This window comes from Neurospora hispaniola, assembly GCF_033458365.1.
Source record: "Neurospora hispaniola strain FGSC 10403 chromosome Unknown B0T23scaffold_1, whole genome shotgun sequence".
Taxonomy (NCBI): Eukaryota; Fungi; Ascomycota; class Sordariomycetes; order Sordariales; family Sordariaceae; genus Neurospora; species Neurospora hispaniola.
The window spans coordinates 5,529,953-5,544,590 of record NW_026944406.1 but is presented as its reverse complement, the minus strand read 5'-3'; the positions used below and the strand labels follow the sequence as shown (position 1 = coordinate 5,544,590).

General features: G+C 52.8%; 5 protein-coding genes across 5 annotated transcripts; 1 reads left to right on the top strand and 4 right to left on the bottom strand.

Moving 5' to 3' along the window:
* Positions 1-1,380: 1,380 nt before the first annotated feature.
* Positions 1,381-3,064, top strand: B0T23DRAFT_392662 (uncharacterized protein; the record flags this gene model as incomplete). Its single annotated transcript, XM_062838021.1, has 3 exons — positions 1,381-1,463; positions 1,755-2,117; positions 2,182-3,064. 3 exons carry the CDS (start codon positions 1,381-1,383, stop codon positions 3,062-3,064), a joined length of 1,329 nt encoding a protein of 442 aa, XP_062697782.1.
* A 734-nt stretch (positions 3,065-3,798) lies between these two features.
* Positions 3,799-6,182, bottom strand: B0T23DRAFT_409987 (uncharacterized protein; the record flags this gene model as incomplete). The annotated part of the gene is made up of 4 exons (XM_062839388.1): positions 5,775-6,182; positions 4,567-5,707; positions 4,190-4,468; positions 3,799-4,153 (listed from the first exon to the last, which is right to left on the bottom strand). Exons 1-4 carry the CDS (start codon positions 5,869-5,871, stop codon positions 3,799-3,801), a joined length of 1,872 nt encoding a protein of 623 aa, XP_062697781.1. The 5' UTR covers positions 5,872-6,182.
* A 345-nt stretch (positions 6,183-6,527) lies between these two features.
* Positions 6,528-8,544, bottom strand: B0T23DRAFT_36228 (isocitrate lyase). The gene is made up of 3 exons (XM_062836300.1): positions 8,196-8,544; positions 7,970-8,125; positions 6,528-7,905 (listed from the first exon to the last, which is right to left on the bottom strand). Exons 1-3 carry the CDS (start codon positions 8,424-8,426, stop codon positions 6,646-6,648), a joined length of 1,647 nt encoding a protein of 548 aa, XP_062697780.1. The 5' UTR covers positions 8,427-8,544; the 3' UTR covers positions 6,528-6,645.
* An 853-nt stretch (positions 8,545-9,397) lies between these two features.
* B0T23DRAFT_401625 (uncharacterized protein) lies at positions 9,398-9,837 on the bottom strand (the record flags this gene model as incomplete). Its single annotated transcript, XM_062838599.1, has 3 exons — positions 9,398-9,417; positions 9,456-9,609; positions 9,688-9,837. The coding sequence occupies 3 exons, from the start codon at positions 9,835-9,837 to the stop codon at positions 9,398-9,400; spliced, it is 324 nt and encodes a 107-aa protein (XP_062697779.1).
* Positions 9,838-11,002: 1,165 nt separating this feature from the next.
* On the bottom strand, positions 11,003-14,557 carry B0T23DRAFT_306340 (SNF2 family N-terminal domain-containing protein; the record flags this gene model as incomplete). Its single annotated transcript, XM_062834369.1, has 2 exons — positions 11,003-12,610; positions 12,740-14,557. The coding sequence occupies 2 exons, from the start codon at positions 14,555-14,557 to the stop codon at positions 11,003-11,005; spliced, it is 3,426 nt and encodes a 1,141-aa protein (XP_062697778.1).
* Positions 14,558-14,638: the final 81 nt, after the last annotated feature.

The following is a 14,638-nucleotide window of genomic DNA, read 5'->3' as shown; positions in this document are numbered from 1 at the left end:
TTTTTTTCATTCTCTTAATAGTTGTTGCCTTTGCCCGGGAGTACTTAGAAGCCGGTATTGTCTTCTAGTAAGATAATGCTCCTTTTTACAAGGCTAAAATTACTTAGAGAGTTATTAAAGGAATAGGAATTAATTTTTTAAGTGAGAAAAGGTTCCCTACTTATTCTCCGGATTTAGTACTAATCGAGAACGTTTGGCCGTGGATTAAGTTATTCGTAGAATTAAGATGCGATATTCAATCATTAATACTAAAGAAGTTTAGGGAGGCTATAATATAGGCTTGGGATGACGTGCCGGAAGAGTTTCTTTTAAGGTTAGCTCATTCAATACCAGAAAGGCTGAGAAAGGTTATTGAGGCTAATGGTGATTCTATTGATTATTAGACTGTACAGAATATAAGGCATTTACTATAATAAGAATCCTAGTTTATTGTCTAGGTTTAGCGTCTTGGCTGTAGTACGCTAACCTTTTAAATGCCTGCAGAGGTGTAGGATGCTTTGGCCGAGCTTGTTTACTTTTTCTCTGTCCAAGCCTGTAAACTTGGTGAACTGTTATTTATGTAAAAGGATATTACATGTCGAGCAGATGGATAAGAAATAAGGGAAGACGTTATAGTCTAAGGAGTGATAAGGTTTCTTTGTAGTGTTAACAAAGTGTTTATATGGTGCAAGATGATGTCTTTTTTCCACGTCGAACAATAAACACAGTCATTCAGGGTTGTGTGTGGAGGGTTATGCATGGAGCAAAAGCCCAGGATCCCCAGCAGTGGCCCAACAGAAAGTTGGAGTTCCCCGCTCTCCACTCTTTCCCGCCCACCAGTTGGCCCACTTGTTATCTTGGCATCTCGTTGGTGAGTAGTGTACATACCTTAGCTATGTATGATGGAAGTTGAGCAGAGAGTGATGAGTTGTAGTATCACGTACAAAATGAGTGTCGAGGCAGATGATTACCAGAAACACATTGTTCAATGTTTCATTTTTCTTTATTTGTGTTGAGCCGGCGTAGTACTAAATTTACCTACGCAAAAAGGTACAATACCTAGTGGCAGATAACGTCCGTGCTTTCTCTCAGCTCAGGTCGGCTAGCTCAGTTTACAGGGGATCCATCCAACACACGTCACTACAACCGACGGGGACCTCCACTGCCAGCTCTGCTCACCACCCACCCACAGATTCACCGTCCACTGCCTCACTTCCAACACAACACCACCATTGTGCGCAGACATATCCGCTATCGCATATTCTATACGACAAGCGTGTTATCATTATCAATACATATACGCGCAATCGAATCAATCAGGGTGACTATTCTGATAGCAAACACACACTCCATTGATCAGCTATCACACTGCGACCCGGAATCTCCCCACAGACAGCAAACATGTCGGGCACCACCAACAGCTGGCTCGCGAGGCAGCGCAAGTCGGACTTGGTTGAATTGGCGAGGGAAATCGGTATAACTAGGTAAATACACTTCTTTTGTTGCTTGTCTGTTCCTGCCATAGCTCGTGTTCTGGCGATCATCGGTCATGACAATGCTCTTGTTTTTGTTTACTTTCTGGTATTCGCTTTGCGGCTCGCGCGCGCGCGCTCACCACTCCGCGAGCTCTCCTTCCTATGCTGTTCCATCGAGCGCATGTTCAGTCTAGTCTAGTCTCAAGCGAGCAGACAATGTCTTGGTGATGGCGTCAGCACCAAAAGACATTCGATGACGCCCTGCCTTGCCGGACCTGCTGTGTACCTCCCCAGGAACAGACAAGGGCCGGAAGCTCCCCCGCGCCTGCGTGCCGCATCCCGCCTCGCGTACCTGGCTCCTTTGTTGACATTCATCCCGTTTGGGATTCCCCACTCGCTGAACAATGCCTTTCATCGGAGCCGTACTAACAAAACACCCAGCCTTGATGGTCTGAAGAAGAGTGATATCGAACAACAGCTCGACAACTTCCTCTCCCAGAACGCAAACCGTTTCTCCTCCGACTCGCGCTTCACTTCCTACTTCAACAGCCGCGCTCGCCAGTCGCCCATCAAGCGCGAAAGCGATGTGACCCCCAACCGAGCTCCCAGGCGGAGGGCCACCAACAAGGTCGAGGTCGAGATTCCTGCTGCCACCATTGAAGAGTAAGTCTCCAGTTTCTGGGAGAAAAAGGCACAACAGAAAACAACTAACAAACATTGCTCCCAGGTCCGACTCCATCCCATCCACCACATCCCCATCCCCCGAGCCCGATTCCAAGCAAGCTCCGGCGCCCTCAGAAGTCCTTCACGCCGCCGCTCAAGTGACTCAAGACGCCATTGTCTCCACCGCCCAATCTGCCGTTCAAAACGTCCAAAACCCCGGGCACGCACTCTCCCAGCTCAACAACACTTTCTCGTCCTCCACCTTGCGCCTGCCCGCCTCCCAGGCCGAGCTGGCCCAAGTTGTCGAGTCCGGCACCCTCGCCGTGCGCAACCGCGTCTCGGACCTCTACCGACGTTCGGGCATCCACGAAAAGGCCGAGACCGTCCGCGAGAGCCTGTCCACCGTCAACAGCGTCGCCGTCACCGTCGCCGCCTTCGAGCTCTACTTCCTCCGCAAGGAGGTCATCCCCGACCGCTACGCCTTCACCATCCCCGCCGTTAAGCTTCTGGGCGGCATGCTCGGCTGGGATGAGTACCCCGTCTACGTTCCCGACATGTTTGCTTTGGTGACGGCCGGCTTCTGGATCCCCGCTTTGGTGTGGACTACCACCAGCTTGATCCTCCCTTCGCTGTTTGGTTACTTCTTCAACTTGTCGGTGGCGCACTCGAATCCCTTCTCCACCAACTCGGGCCCGACGACCAGGAGACAAAGCAGGGAGCTGAGCAAGCGGGAGCCCGAGTATGCGGTTGATCCCGTTACGTTTTCGATTGCCAAGGCGTTGATCACGTATGTGGTCTATGCCCAGGGTGTGACGTTCGGTGGCTGGCTGGATCCTGATGCCGTCTTCAGGATCAATGGCGCGCTCTACAGTGGGTGGAAGGGCGTGTTGGTTGGTGCGGCGGTGACGGGTGTTTCTGGCCTTTATGATGCTGTGCTGAGGAAGTAAGGAAGGTGATGGTATAGTCGGAAAATGTGGGAATTGGCAGCAAGTGCCGACGAGGGACGGGAAGTGTGGAGAAAGGGGGAGAATCGAACAATGAGGTATGGGCTGGGCTTGAGGAAGAAGCCAACGGACGGACGCTTTGGGGTGGATGTCAAGACGCGATCTGAAACGGGACTGATTGGTACATGGACGGAATTCTGGGGAACGAACGAACGGTACATAACACGACAAAACAAACACAAGAGGAAAAGAAACGAAACGGACGGTTGGTTGGATGGTACAAGGTTTTGTATAGGGATTTGTCTGAATAGGTAGCGGCGTGTATGGTGGCTTCTCCAGCTTGTTGGTCAATCCTTTTGATACTTGACATACTAGTTTGCCTTATTTTCTTTGGCTCGATTGATATGAATTTGTTTCTTGTTCAGTTCAACTGCGAGCCATGCTCGCCTTATATTACCTGTGTTTTCGGGCTTACAATTGGTTTCATTGGTGATCTTGTTGGAGTGAGGAACCGGAAAAGTCACCTGGTCTAGAGACTGATGTCTTTTGGGATTTGATAGGCGTTTCCATGTGGGTGTAGATATCTTGATATCATCTTCAAGCTAATGAATTTGGAGATATCTTGATAATGCTCAGCACAACGATGATGCCTTTCCGATGGGCATATCAACTGATGATGTGCTGAAACCCCCCAAAATATTTCTTCACGACCAAGTACGATAATAAATCACACAAGCTCAAAGTTTCGAAACCCCAGGTACACTCCCACCCTCAACAACCCCCTTCGGCCCTCCCTCCCCATAAACAATCGCCAAATCCAACTCCAGTCCATCTCCCTCCACCTTCACTTCCTCCTCCTCCCCATCACCACCACTATGAGGCCCAAACCCATGTTTAGCCATCCACCTCCTCTTCATACCCTCCACCTCCCTCCCCGGCCTCACCCTCGCATCAACCACCCACAAAACCGCAATCACCACCTCCGCCAACCTATGCGTCAGCCCTCTCGCCTCCGCCACCAACTTCTCCTCCTGCTGCTTTTTTCCCTTGTCCAGAAACTTTTTCTTCAATCCCTCCCAAACCTTTTTGATTCTCTCCCCTTCCTCTTTTGCTCCTTTTCTCTCTAACGAAGCGAGTCCCGTCTCAACCAACCACTCTAGTGCTTTCACCCCTGCGGAGGGATGTTTGAGCGCCCGAAGAGTATCGGAAGCCAAGACGTCCGTCGTGCCTTCCCAGATGGCGCCGACGCAGGCGTCCCGGAAGAGACGGGAGAGATTGAGGTGTTCGGAGTCGGAGTTGAGGAGGTAGCCTACCCCGCCGAGAGATTCCATGCAGCTGAAGGAGAGGGGGATGGTGGTGTGGCAGATGAAGGACTTGTGGAGGGAGGAGAGGGTGCGGAGGAGGGGGCTTACTTTGGCCGTGGGGGGTGTTAAGGGGTGGAGGGGGGAGAGGATATGGGAGGGGAGGAAGAGGAGGAAAGGTGTTCGTCCAGTCCCAAGATATACAAAGTATAAAAAGTCAGTAACATCAGCCCGTGATATTCAGCCGTCAAGTCAGCCAACGTGCGCATGTGCAATGGGTGTTTGTAAAGAGGTAATCGACGGCCCTTTCCAATGCCAGCTTCGCGGACGAGCGCATACGCTTTGGCGACACCTATGCCGCGCCCTAGATATCCCATTGACGAAACGGTCGTGTGTACCCGCGTGATGTTCAGAATCGTCGAAATCTCCTTGATGCCTTCCCCTTCTTGGCCAATTAACCACCCGCGCATGTCCTTCAGCTCTAGTTCGGCAGTCGGCAAACTAACTGTGCCAAACTTGCTCTTGAGGCGGGAGATGGTCACCCCGTTGAGTTCCGTGCCGCCGCCGTTTGTAACGCCGGTGAATGTGGGCGAAACAAGCTCGGGATTCCATCGTCGCATGGGAGCAAAGAAGGCTGAGACTCCCATGCCTGGACGCGTCTTGGCGAGGAGAATGGTCATTTGGCTGTCGGTGGCGGAGGAGAACCACTTGAAGCCTGAGATGGACCAAGGACCCAAGGGCATGTTTTCTTCTTTGCAGGCTAATGGGACCGGCTGCCGCCCAGCGGGAAAGGGGGAATAAGTAGCGACGGTTTCGGTCTGGGACACGTCCGACCCGCCGGTGCGTTCCGTCATCCATTGGCCTGAAGTCCAGGTGTAGGCCGGGTCGCGCGAAGTGAGGTGGTCGTAGGCGTTTTGGAAGACGCTCTTTTCGGTTTCAGATAGGTTCGCCGCCAGTTGGGGGGTGGTCAGGTGGCGCTGCAGCAAACGGGCGGCACCGTCCTGCATCGCGGCCGGACACATGGTGTTGGCGCACGAGGCTTCCCAGAGGTGGCAGCGGAGGAACTGGATCAGCCGCGAGTAGGGGCCGTTAGACGGCGAGCTACTGTCATAGTTGATGGCCACGACGCCGTTGGCGAAGCCGAACTCTTGTAGCTTGCGCCAGCCTTCGGTCACGATGAGTTCCTGTTTGGGGCGGCCGAAGGCGTCGCGCCCTGAGCCGCGGAGGTAAGGGGTGTTGCGCTCGGCGTCGGTGATCCAGTCGAAGATTTGCTGGGAGAGGACGGCGTCGCCTAGGCGGGAGATCTCGGGGGTGACTTTCTCGAGAAGGGAAGGGGGGAGGTAGACTGCGATGGACGTTAGGTGGCGGTCTGTCTGGTTTGCGGAATCAGGGGGTTTGGGGGGTGAACGTACGTTTGGCTATCCGCTGGAGACTGACATCTTCGTGAAACTGGTTCTTGATGATGGGCTGTTGCTGGATGAAGCCCGTGTTTGCACTTGAGGGTTCCATGTTGGCCGTGGTGATTGAGTGAACTCGTCGAGCTTGTTCAACTCCAAGATGAATTCATGAGAAAGCCATGATGGTCGACCGAGCTAGATGCCAGCTCAGGCCGACGTGATTCAATAGACATCTGAGTGGCTTGCCCATATGCATCGTTTGGTGTCTTAGACTAGTGAAAGAAGCCGAGGTTCGTGGGTCTAGTGAACAATGAACGTCGAACGTGTTCCCCTTTGGTGATGGTCCTCGTACAACCCTGGTCCCTCCCTCCTCCAATGTAAAACCTGGGGAAGCGAAGAGACAAGGCGGGGTGCCAAACCTGGGGATTTGGGGAACTTGTCAAATTTGAGTTCCATGTGGCTGACGATCGTCTTTTCTATGACGCTTTCAGAAAACTTGGAAGGTTCTCATTGAAAACCCGAAGATTCCGAAAATTGAAAGACAACAGAGTTCACATCAGGAGCCGATCAAGAGGCATAAAGGTTGGTCAAAAGTGATTTGGATTTCGCCAAACAGGAATCACAACAATATAAACAAAGCCTCAGCGTAACGCCATCAAGGTCATCACATGTGGCATACCTCTCTATCCAAAAAGATACAGCGCAGAAAGTTTTGTATCTCCCCAACCATATGCGATCCGTTTGTCATGTCCTGTCATGTCCTGTTTGATATCCAGAAGAAAAAGAAAGAATAAATAGACCGCCATAAAGCAAAAAAAGAAAACCCCAGAAATGTGAAAACTCCCAAATCATGAAACCATCACTCTATTTGCATCGCATCACACATCTAGTGGAACTGATCCTCAGTGACACCCTTGCCCATCGCCGCCGTGGAGCTGACACCACCGGTGACCATCTTCTGCAGCTCATCCACGTACGTGGCGCCCGACCACTTTTGGTGCTTGACGACATCGACGCCGTTGTCAATTTCGGGCTCCTGAACGAGCTCGCCGTAGGCGCGCATGCCGATCTTGCTGTACGCCTTGGCGAACTGGTCGCTGATGAGCGCCGTGGTGTGCAGACCCGCGAGGGTAATGAACTGCCAGCAGTAGCCGAGCTTGGCGAGGCGGCGGATGTACGTCTCCTGGTCGTCGCGGCCCATGGCGGTCTTCCAGTTGAAGGAGGGAGAAAGGTTGTAGGCGAGCTTCTGCTCGGGCCAGACGGCGTGGACGCCCTTGGCGAACTCCTCGGCCTGAGCGTAGTCGGGAAGCTTGGACTCCATCCAGATGGCATCGCAGTAGGGAGCGTAGGAGATGGCGCGGTTGATGGAGCAGTCGCAGCCGCCCTTGAGGCGGTAGTAACCCTCGCGGGTACGGGGGGACTCCCAGTCGAAGAAGATCTCCTGGCCGAGAAGCTGGCGAGCAATGGCGCGCGCCTCGCGGTTGGAGATCTGCTTGCCCTTGACGGCGGCCTGGTACTTGGCGGCGAGATCCTTGGCGTTGGAAAACTTGCCCTTGGCGATGACATCAAGGACGGCCTCGTCGAAGCGCTTAAGGTCGGCCTTGGCGAGCCAGTCGTCCTCAATAGCCTGGAGCTGGGCACCGGTCTTGCCCTCGGCCTCAGCCTTCATCATGAGGTCGGCGAGGGGCTCGAGGTCGGGGTTGGTGCAGCCGAGGATGAAAGCGTGGTCGCGGGGGTCGATGGTGGTGGTGATGAGGGTGGCGGCCTCGGCGTCGGTACGAGCAATGCAGAGGAGGTCGGAGCCCATAATATCAGCCTGAGCACGGATGGCGACGAGACGGTTGATGTGCTCCTGGATGGGGACGAGGACCTTGCCGGCCATGTGGCCGCACTTCTTGGTACCAGGGGCCTGGTCCTCAATGTGAATACCGGCAGCACCCTTCTCAATGAAGAGTTTGGTGAGCTTCATGACGGCGGTCAGACCACCGTGACCGGTATCGGCATCGGCAACGATAGGGCGGAGGTAGTCAATGTTGGCGAGCTTCTCGCGCTGGTCCTTGGGGACGGAGAGACGCTCCTGGCGCTGCTTGCGGTCGTGGAAGAGCTGGGCCATGAAAAGGTGACCAACCTTGTTGGGGACGGTGGTCTAGATTCGGATATCAGTATGGGAGGGGCTCAATGGCTTGTTTTCACTGAGAAAAAAAACTCACGTAGGGGTAGTCAGCAAGATCCGGGCCGGGCTCGTCAGAAGAGGAGGCGGTCGAGGATGATTGCCAGCCGGAAACGTAGACGGTATCGAGATACTTGGCCATCTGGGTCACCATGGTAGGCTCCAAGCAGCCGTATGTGTAAGAGGCATCGCGCTTCTGTTGCAGAGTGAGATTGTCAGTGAGATTGCTTCCCCCTCAAGTTTTCCAATGGCATGTGGTTACTAACAGCGAAGCGGTCCTCGAGGATCTTCCAAAGCTTCTTGGCCTGAGCATTGCTGGCGTACTCGATCTTGAGGTTTCCACGCTTGGAGACGATCTGCTCAGCGGTGAAAGGGCGCTTGGTTTGCCTCCAGCGTGAGTCGCTCCACCACTTCTTGACCTCCTCGACCTCCTTGGCGAAAAGCTCGTCCTCGAGAGCGGGATCCACGGCGGGGTTGACCATGTTGTTGGCAGCCATGATGGGCAGGTGTGGTATGAAAAACGATCAAAGGGTATATATAATAAGGATTAAGACGTGAGGCAACACAACTGTAGTGTGTGTAGTTGATGTCGTGGATATTGAGTGGTACCTAGCACTCAAAGCAAGGACGGTAAAAGGATGATGTCGTGTGGATGGGTAGGAGTTCAAGGTGGCGGTGTTGACTTGAAACTCGGAGTCGGTGATGTGATACAGAATAGTAGGAACAAAGAAATTCAGAGAGGAAAAGGAATTGGGAGGGGGACCAAGTTTCTTAAGAAAGGAACCGAGGAAGAAGCAGACGGAGCTCCAAACATATGAATCGGGAACACAGTCATGGCCAAGCAAGGTTCGGCGGAGACACGGACTGGAACCGGAGCGTGGGTGCCCTGACTGGCTTCATCTTCTTCCCCGGTCATGCCCATCATGGGTGGATGGAGGCTGTCGGGGACATGGCAACATTGGGGAAGGGAAGATGGGGAAATAGCCGCTAGACCGGTCGCTCCCGATCAATCTCAAGAGTAACTCTTCGGGGTTTCGACTTCGCTTTTGACGGTCAATCGGATGCCTGGATGTCATTGGCGATCGGACCTCTGGACGTGTCTGACTCGAACATCAGTTTGAATCCGTGTGGAGCCCGCTCCGCGAGACTGTGGGCGAATATACGGGGGGCTATGAGTAGCACAGTGGACTACACTATGTATAAGCCGAGGGAGGTCCATTGACTTATTAACCCTTCTTTGCGCCTCGGGACTACTAGCTGTACCTACACGTTGTACCTTGACGAGGCACGTAGGTAGCCTATCCCGAGACTGACGACTTGTCGCGAATGTTGCCGTGTCGCGTGCTGTGCTGAGGACGGAGCAGCGTACATAGTGTAGGTCGATTTTCTCAGCCATCCCATCCCAACCCTTGGCCCTAAACTTTTCGTCAAGCCGATGATGATGCATACCAAGTCGATCTTGGGCCAGTCAGAGGGCGTCCTGGGGGGCTTGGCTTGGCCGCATCCGAAAAGAGGAAGAAGAGAACCCCCCTTTGGCCGAGCCATGTCTCGTTGCAACCCCACATCTTCCATGCTCACCAACCCATGTCCCAGCCAGTCATACATGCTCCGTACCGTAGTGCCCCCGTGAACCGAATTACCGAATGCCGGGACGTTGTCCATCAACGTCGGCGAGCGAGCCTATGAGCCATGTACAATTGGTACACTACAGCACATCCCAGGCCAATCTTCAGTGCCAAGTGCCAGCTGTTTTGTGACTGTTTTCCTGGGCCATTGTTGAGTTGTTGTCGTCGATGTTCCTGATGCTGGAGCCCCTCCCCCGCAGTACCACTTGTTAGATATCCACATCTCTGCCATGTCAACACGGGCATAAGGGTCATTCCATTCCCTATGCCCATGTGCATACATAGTTTATGTATACACACACGACTTTGGACATGAGGATAGACACAGTCTGTCACTGTCATCTCATAGTGACATGACTAGTGTACATACTGCATACAACTAGCCTCACGAACCATCTTCCTCGGGAACCCCAATTTTCTTTTGTTCATTTGTTGAACTTCCCCAGAAATCTATTCGGAGACCGGCGCAAAGCCTCAAAGCCCGAGCCTGGGGAAGGAAAAATCCCCACTACTGGCATGTGAAAGATGCGTCATAGGTAGCCAGCCATAGCGATACCCAATTCCGATCTCTGGGAATAGTGGTTGGGAATGCCAGCACTCCCCCCCTTGATTGGATCGTCCTTTTGACCTCGGTCAACTTTCCGGTGTCCAAGTCAGCTGCCACTCAGCCCACAGTTTGGGGTATACCCCGGAACCCCAGGCCAGGATTTTGCGTGTTCGTCGTTGAGGATATTCCCGATATGATATGATATGGATTGGATTTCGACAACGAGGACAACGCGCGAAGCCCCTTCATGGAAATATGATTTAGAAAAAAAAATGAGAAAGGGTGGAAAGAAGTAACTCCGAGACGGCTGACTGCTACATGCATCACATGCACAGGTACGCCATTGTCCCATGTGCTTGTGCATTTGTTGACTGATGCTGTTGTTTTTGTGTAGCAATCCCGTTACCGCAAAACAATATAGCAAGGTGCAAAGGTCAAGCCATGTGATTGAAACTCGACAGCTCCATGTCGTCGTACCGGCGTCGACAGTCCAATACTGCTTTTTCTTGTTGGCTGGAGACCTCGGGGCGTTGTCATGCTGTGAATTTGCTTTGCCCAAAATAAACTACACCGTAATGAATCTTATCCTTGCAAGGTTTGGGACAAGTCGGAAGCGAGCCCGTCCAGTGTAGCAGGAGTAGGTATCGATCGAGCTAACAAACAAACCTGAGCTGGACGATATTATCGCCATCAAATCCTACTAGTTGGTGACTGCATGCAAGGAATAATGGAATTCAATCAAACGGTTGGGGGAAAGGGTAGGACTAGAATGGCGTCTCGTATATCCGCCGTGAATACACCTTCGTCTTCAAAACTCCAAAACTGTTGTAACTGCAGGGGTATAATGCCAATGTTGAGACATGCCAGAAACGCCAAGCCACGTAAGAACTCTTCAACAAAATCAGAGTTCGTCATCCTCATCCTCATCATCATACAGGAAAATTGTCGTGACTTTTTTCTGCCCCGCCGCCGCCGCCGTCTTGTCGAACGACGTCCCGGCGCCGACGGTAACCGTTCGTGGTTCCTCCACTCCCTCCGTCTTGACGGCCACGGATGATGTACCTGAATCAACCGGTTTGCCAGCTTCAGGAACGGTTGTGGCGATCTCATCAGTTCGCCATTCCTCAGCCTCAGCCTTCGGCACCGGTGAAGCTGAAGCACCAGCGCGAGGGTTCGGCAGGGAACGAACCCCGTATCCGAGAGCTCCGGTTCCGCGGAGTGGGTCCCCCTCCTCGCCTCTCTCCGCTGCACCGGCGACCGCTCTTTTCTCGGCGATCTCGCCCCTCGTTACTTCAACTCCGGAATTTGGATTTGACTCACCTAGAACTAGTATCTCCTCATTTGCGACCGCTTTTTCGAGATCAACAGTCTCATCATCATCATCATCATCATCGTCGGTCTTAACCATGGTTGACTCATCATTTTCATCATCATCATCCTCCGTCTCTTTCTCTGCTTCCATTTTCGCCATTTCCTGTTCCAGTAATTGGACCTCGCGCCGCCTGTAAAAAGTATCCAAGCAATTTCGCCGCTGCTCTTGCGTCCAGCTTTCCACAACCAGCGCAAAATTGGTCGCGTTTTGAAAGCCAAACTCCCTCGCCATTGAACAGAATTGTCGTCTCCTGACATCCTCGGGCGGGTTAAATTTATGATGCATCCTAAGCATCTTCTTCGGCGCCGGCCTGTTTAGGTCTTCTTCGTCCTCGTCGTCATTATCATCATCATCATCACCACCACCATCGCTGGATTCTGTACTGTCTGCGAACAGCGCGTTGTTGGCGCCTGCAAAGAGCTGACTGCCCGCAGCGTTTGCTGCCAGTTCGGCCCGCCGTGATAGTTGCGCCTCGACCTTGCTTGTACCGATGACCTCGGAGTTCTCATGGGTGTACTCGACGCCGGCGGAGGCGAGGATGGCAGCAATGGCATCGCTTTTTGGCTTTTTGGACTTGCTAGCTTCAAGCAGTTTGTCCGGATCCTCTGCAGTGACGAGCTTTGCAAGCGAGCTTATACCCGTATCATTGTCTTTGTCCTCGCTTTCCTTCTTGATGAAGTCCAGTTCTTCGTCTTCGTCCTTGACGGCCTTTTCCATGTCGATATCGGTGAGGTTGACACCAGCCTTGGCCTCAGCGATGTTGGTCTTGTTGACAATGTCTCTGAGCACGACTTGGTCCGCGTGGAAAGTGAACAAGTTTTCCAGTCCAAAGAGTTCACCCTTCCTGTTCTTGTCCCTCTGAACACCCTTAAAGTAACGGCGTTCGTTGGAGGCGTTATAGCCTATGTTCGCCTGCTGCTGTTTATAGATCTGCCGAGCGTAGACAATCTCTTCGATGGTCCCGGCGGAGACCAACCGGAAGACATCCACATCTCGGATCTGGCCGATTCGGTATGCACGATCCTGGGCCTGCAAATCGTACGATGGGTTCCAGTGCGGGTCAAAGATGACAACTTTGTTCGCCGATGTAATGTTCAAGCCAACCCCTCCCGCTTTGGTGGAGATGAGGAAAACAAACTGTTGGGGATCCGTATTGAACTCGTCAACGACCCGCTGCCGCTCTTCGTAGCTGAGCGCACCGTCGAGAAAGCTGACATTGTAGCTGGTGTTATGGAAGAGATGCTGCAGGATGCGCAGCAGACGTACACTGTGGGAGAAAACAAGAACTTTGTCTCCACTCTCGTGCCAAAAGCGTAGGAGCTTTCTCAGGATCTTCCATTTTCCGCAGAACTCCGGGTTTGCAAGGCTGAGCATGGACTCTCGATTATTGTAAAGCTCTTTCCACGTATTTGGAGCGCAGGTCTGGAGCACGTTAAGCTCTGAACGTTGCTTTTCCTTTGGGTCGGAAGAGGAAGGAATGAGCAACGTTAAGTGATTTGCGATCTTCTGGAGAGTTATGATTGATGGGAAAACGTAAGATTTCCACGTACGACCGTCACTCAGGGTCTTGTAACAGCAAAAACCTCCAGCTCGCCCAGAGTGACAGTTGCATGGTTGGTAGGCATTGAGGATAAAAGTAACGTGTTCTCCTTCCAAAAAATTCTCGTAGGCGTCGCGTTGGACGTCTGTCAAGGGACAGAACACGACCTTGTCGCTCTTCTTCGGAAGTTGATGGGCAATCAGGCTCTTCATGCGCCGGAGGAAGAAATCTGGAAGGAGGTTCTGCACCAGCTTCTTTGCGGTTGTACGGGCGATGCTGAGCTGCTTCAGCGTTGCATCGTGGGACTGGCCTGCGGTCAGAGGCTTTGTTATAGACTCATTCCATTCGGCTCTTGTCCCAAAATAGCCCGGGTTCGTCCAGTTGAGGAGTGTCCAAAGCTCTTCATATCTGTTCTGAATCGCGGTACCGGTTAACCCAATGCGGCACATGGCATTGATTTTATCCATGGCGCGAGTCGTCTCGGACACCGTGTTCTTCAAGATGTGGCATTCATCAGCCACAACACAATCCCATTCAACGGTGTTGACGGCTTCGTGGCAGTTCCTGTACGTGTCGTAGGTAGTGATCATAACCTCAATACGCCCTGATTTGGCTGCCTGCAGCACATCTTCCCGGTTCGACCCATGGTAAACATCGACATGCCACCAGCCCCACCGGTCCAGTTCGTTCTTCCAATTCTGGATAAGAGATCCAGGACAGACAATAATGACCCTCGGGTACCAGAGGTCGCCAGCTCGTCGCATCTTTCTCATCCTCTTCGCATCACGCTCGTCTCCCGTCTTGCCGAAGGCTGCCGTAAGGAAGGCAGCCACTTGGACAGTCTTTCCCAGACCCATATCATCGCCGAGAATACAACCCCGCTGGTAGACGAACTTTTGGTGCAGAAACTTGACGCCTTCCACTTGGTAGTCGCGGAGATATTGCGCGATACAAGCGGGGATGGTACCGGCCGAGTACTCGAGCTCGACATCCTTGTAGGGTCGACATGGCTTGATACCAGAGCTCTCCTCGAACTTTGGCCGTTGTTTGTATTTAGTCCCTTTCTCGTCGTCGGAAAAGTAGATGTCGTGAAAGTCTGGGGGTAGCTTCAAGCCGGCGTTGCGCAGCAGCTCTCTGTCCTTGTTAAACTTCTTGCGACGCTCCAACAGATAGTCGGGAATGAAGGCTTCGGCGTAGTCGGTTTCTTCTTCCTTCTTGACAGTAGGCTGGTTCAGCTCGGTTATCTCGTCGTCTCTCGTCCTATCTGTCGCAGTAGCAGCCTTCTTTCCTCCCCTGCCTTTCCCCTTTGATCCTCTCCCTCTAACTCTCCCTAAAGTAGCACGTCTCTTGGCAGTGCGCCGTGCCTTGAGCTTCTCGCCATTGTCCGAATCGTCTGACCACTCGACCTTTTCCTCGAAACTGACGCTCAACTTACGTTTGCCCAAGGAGGTAGTAGTAGCGCTAGCGCTGCTTTGAGGGCGGAAGTCTTCGTCGAGGGACAATGTGGGATCGTCATCCGACAGAACTATCGCATTCTCAGCCATTGCGCAGGCATGGTATCGGTTGGTGATGGCGACGCGTTGAAAGGTGGAAAGTTGGCGACGGAGGAGCAACATGCAAGGGCC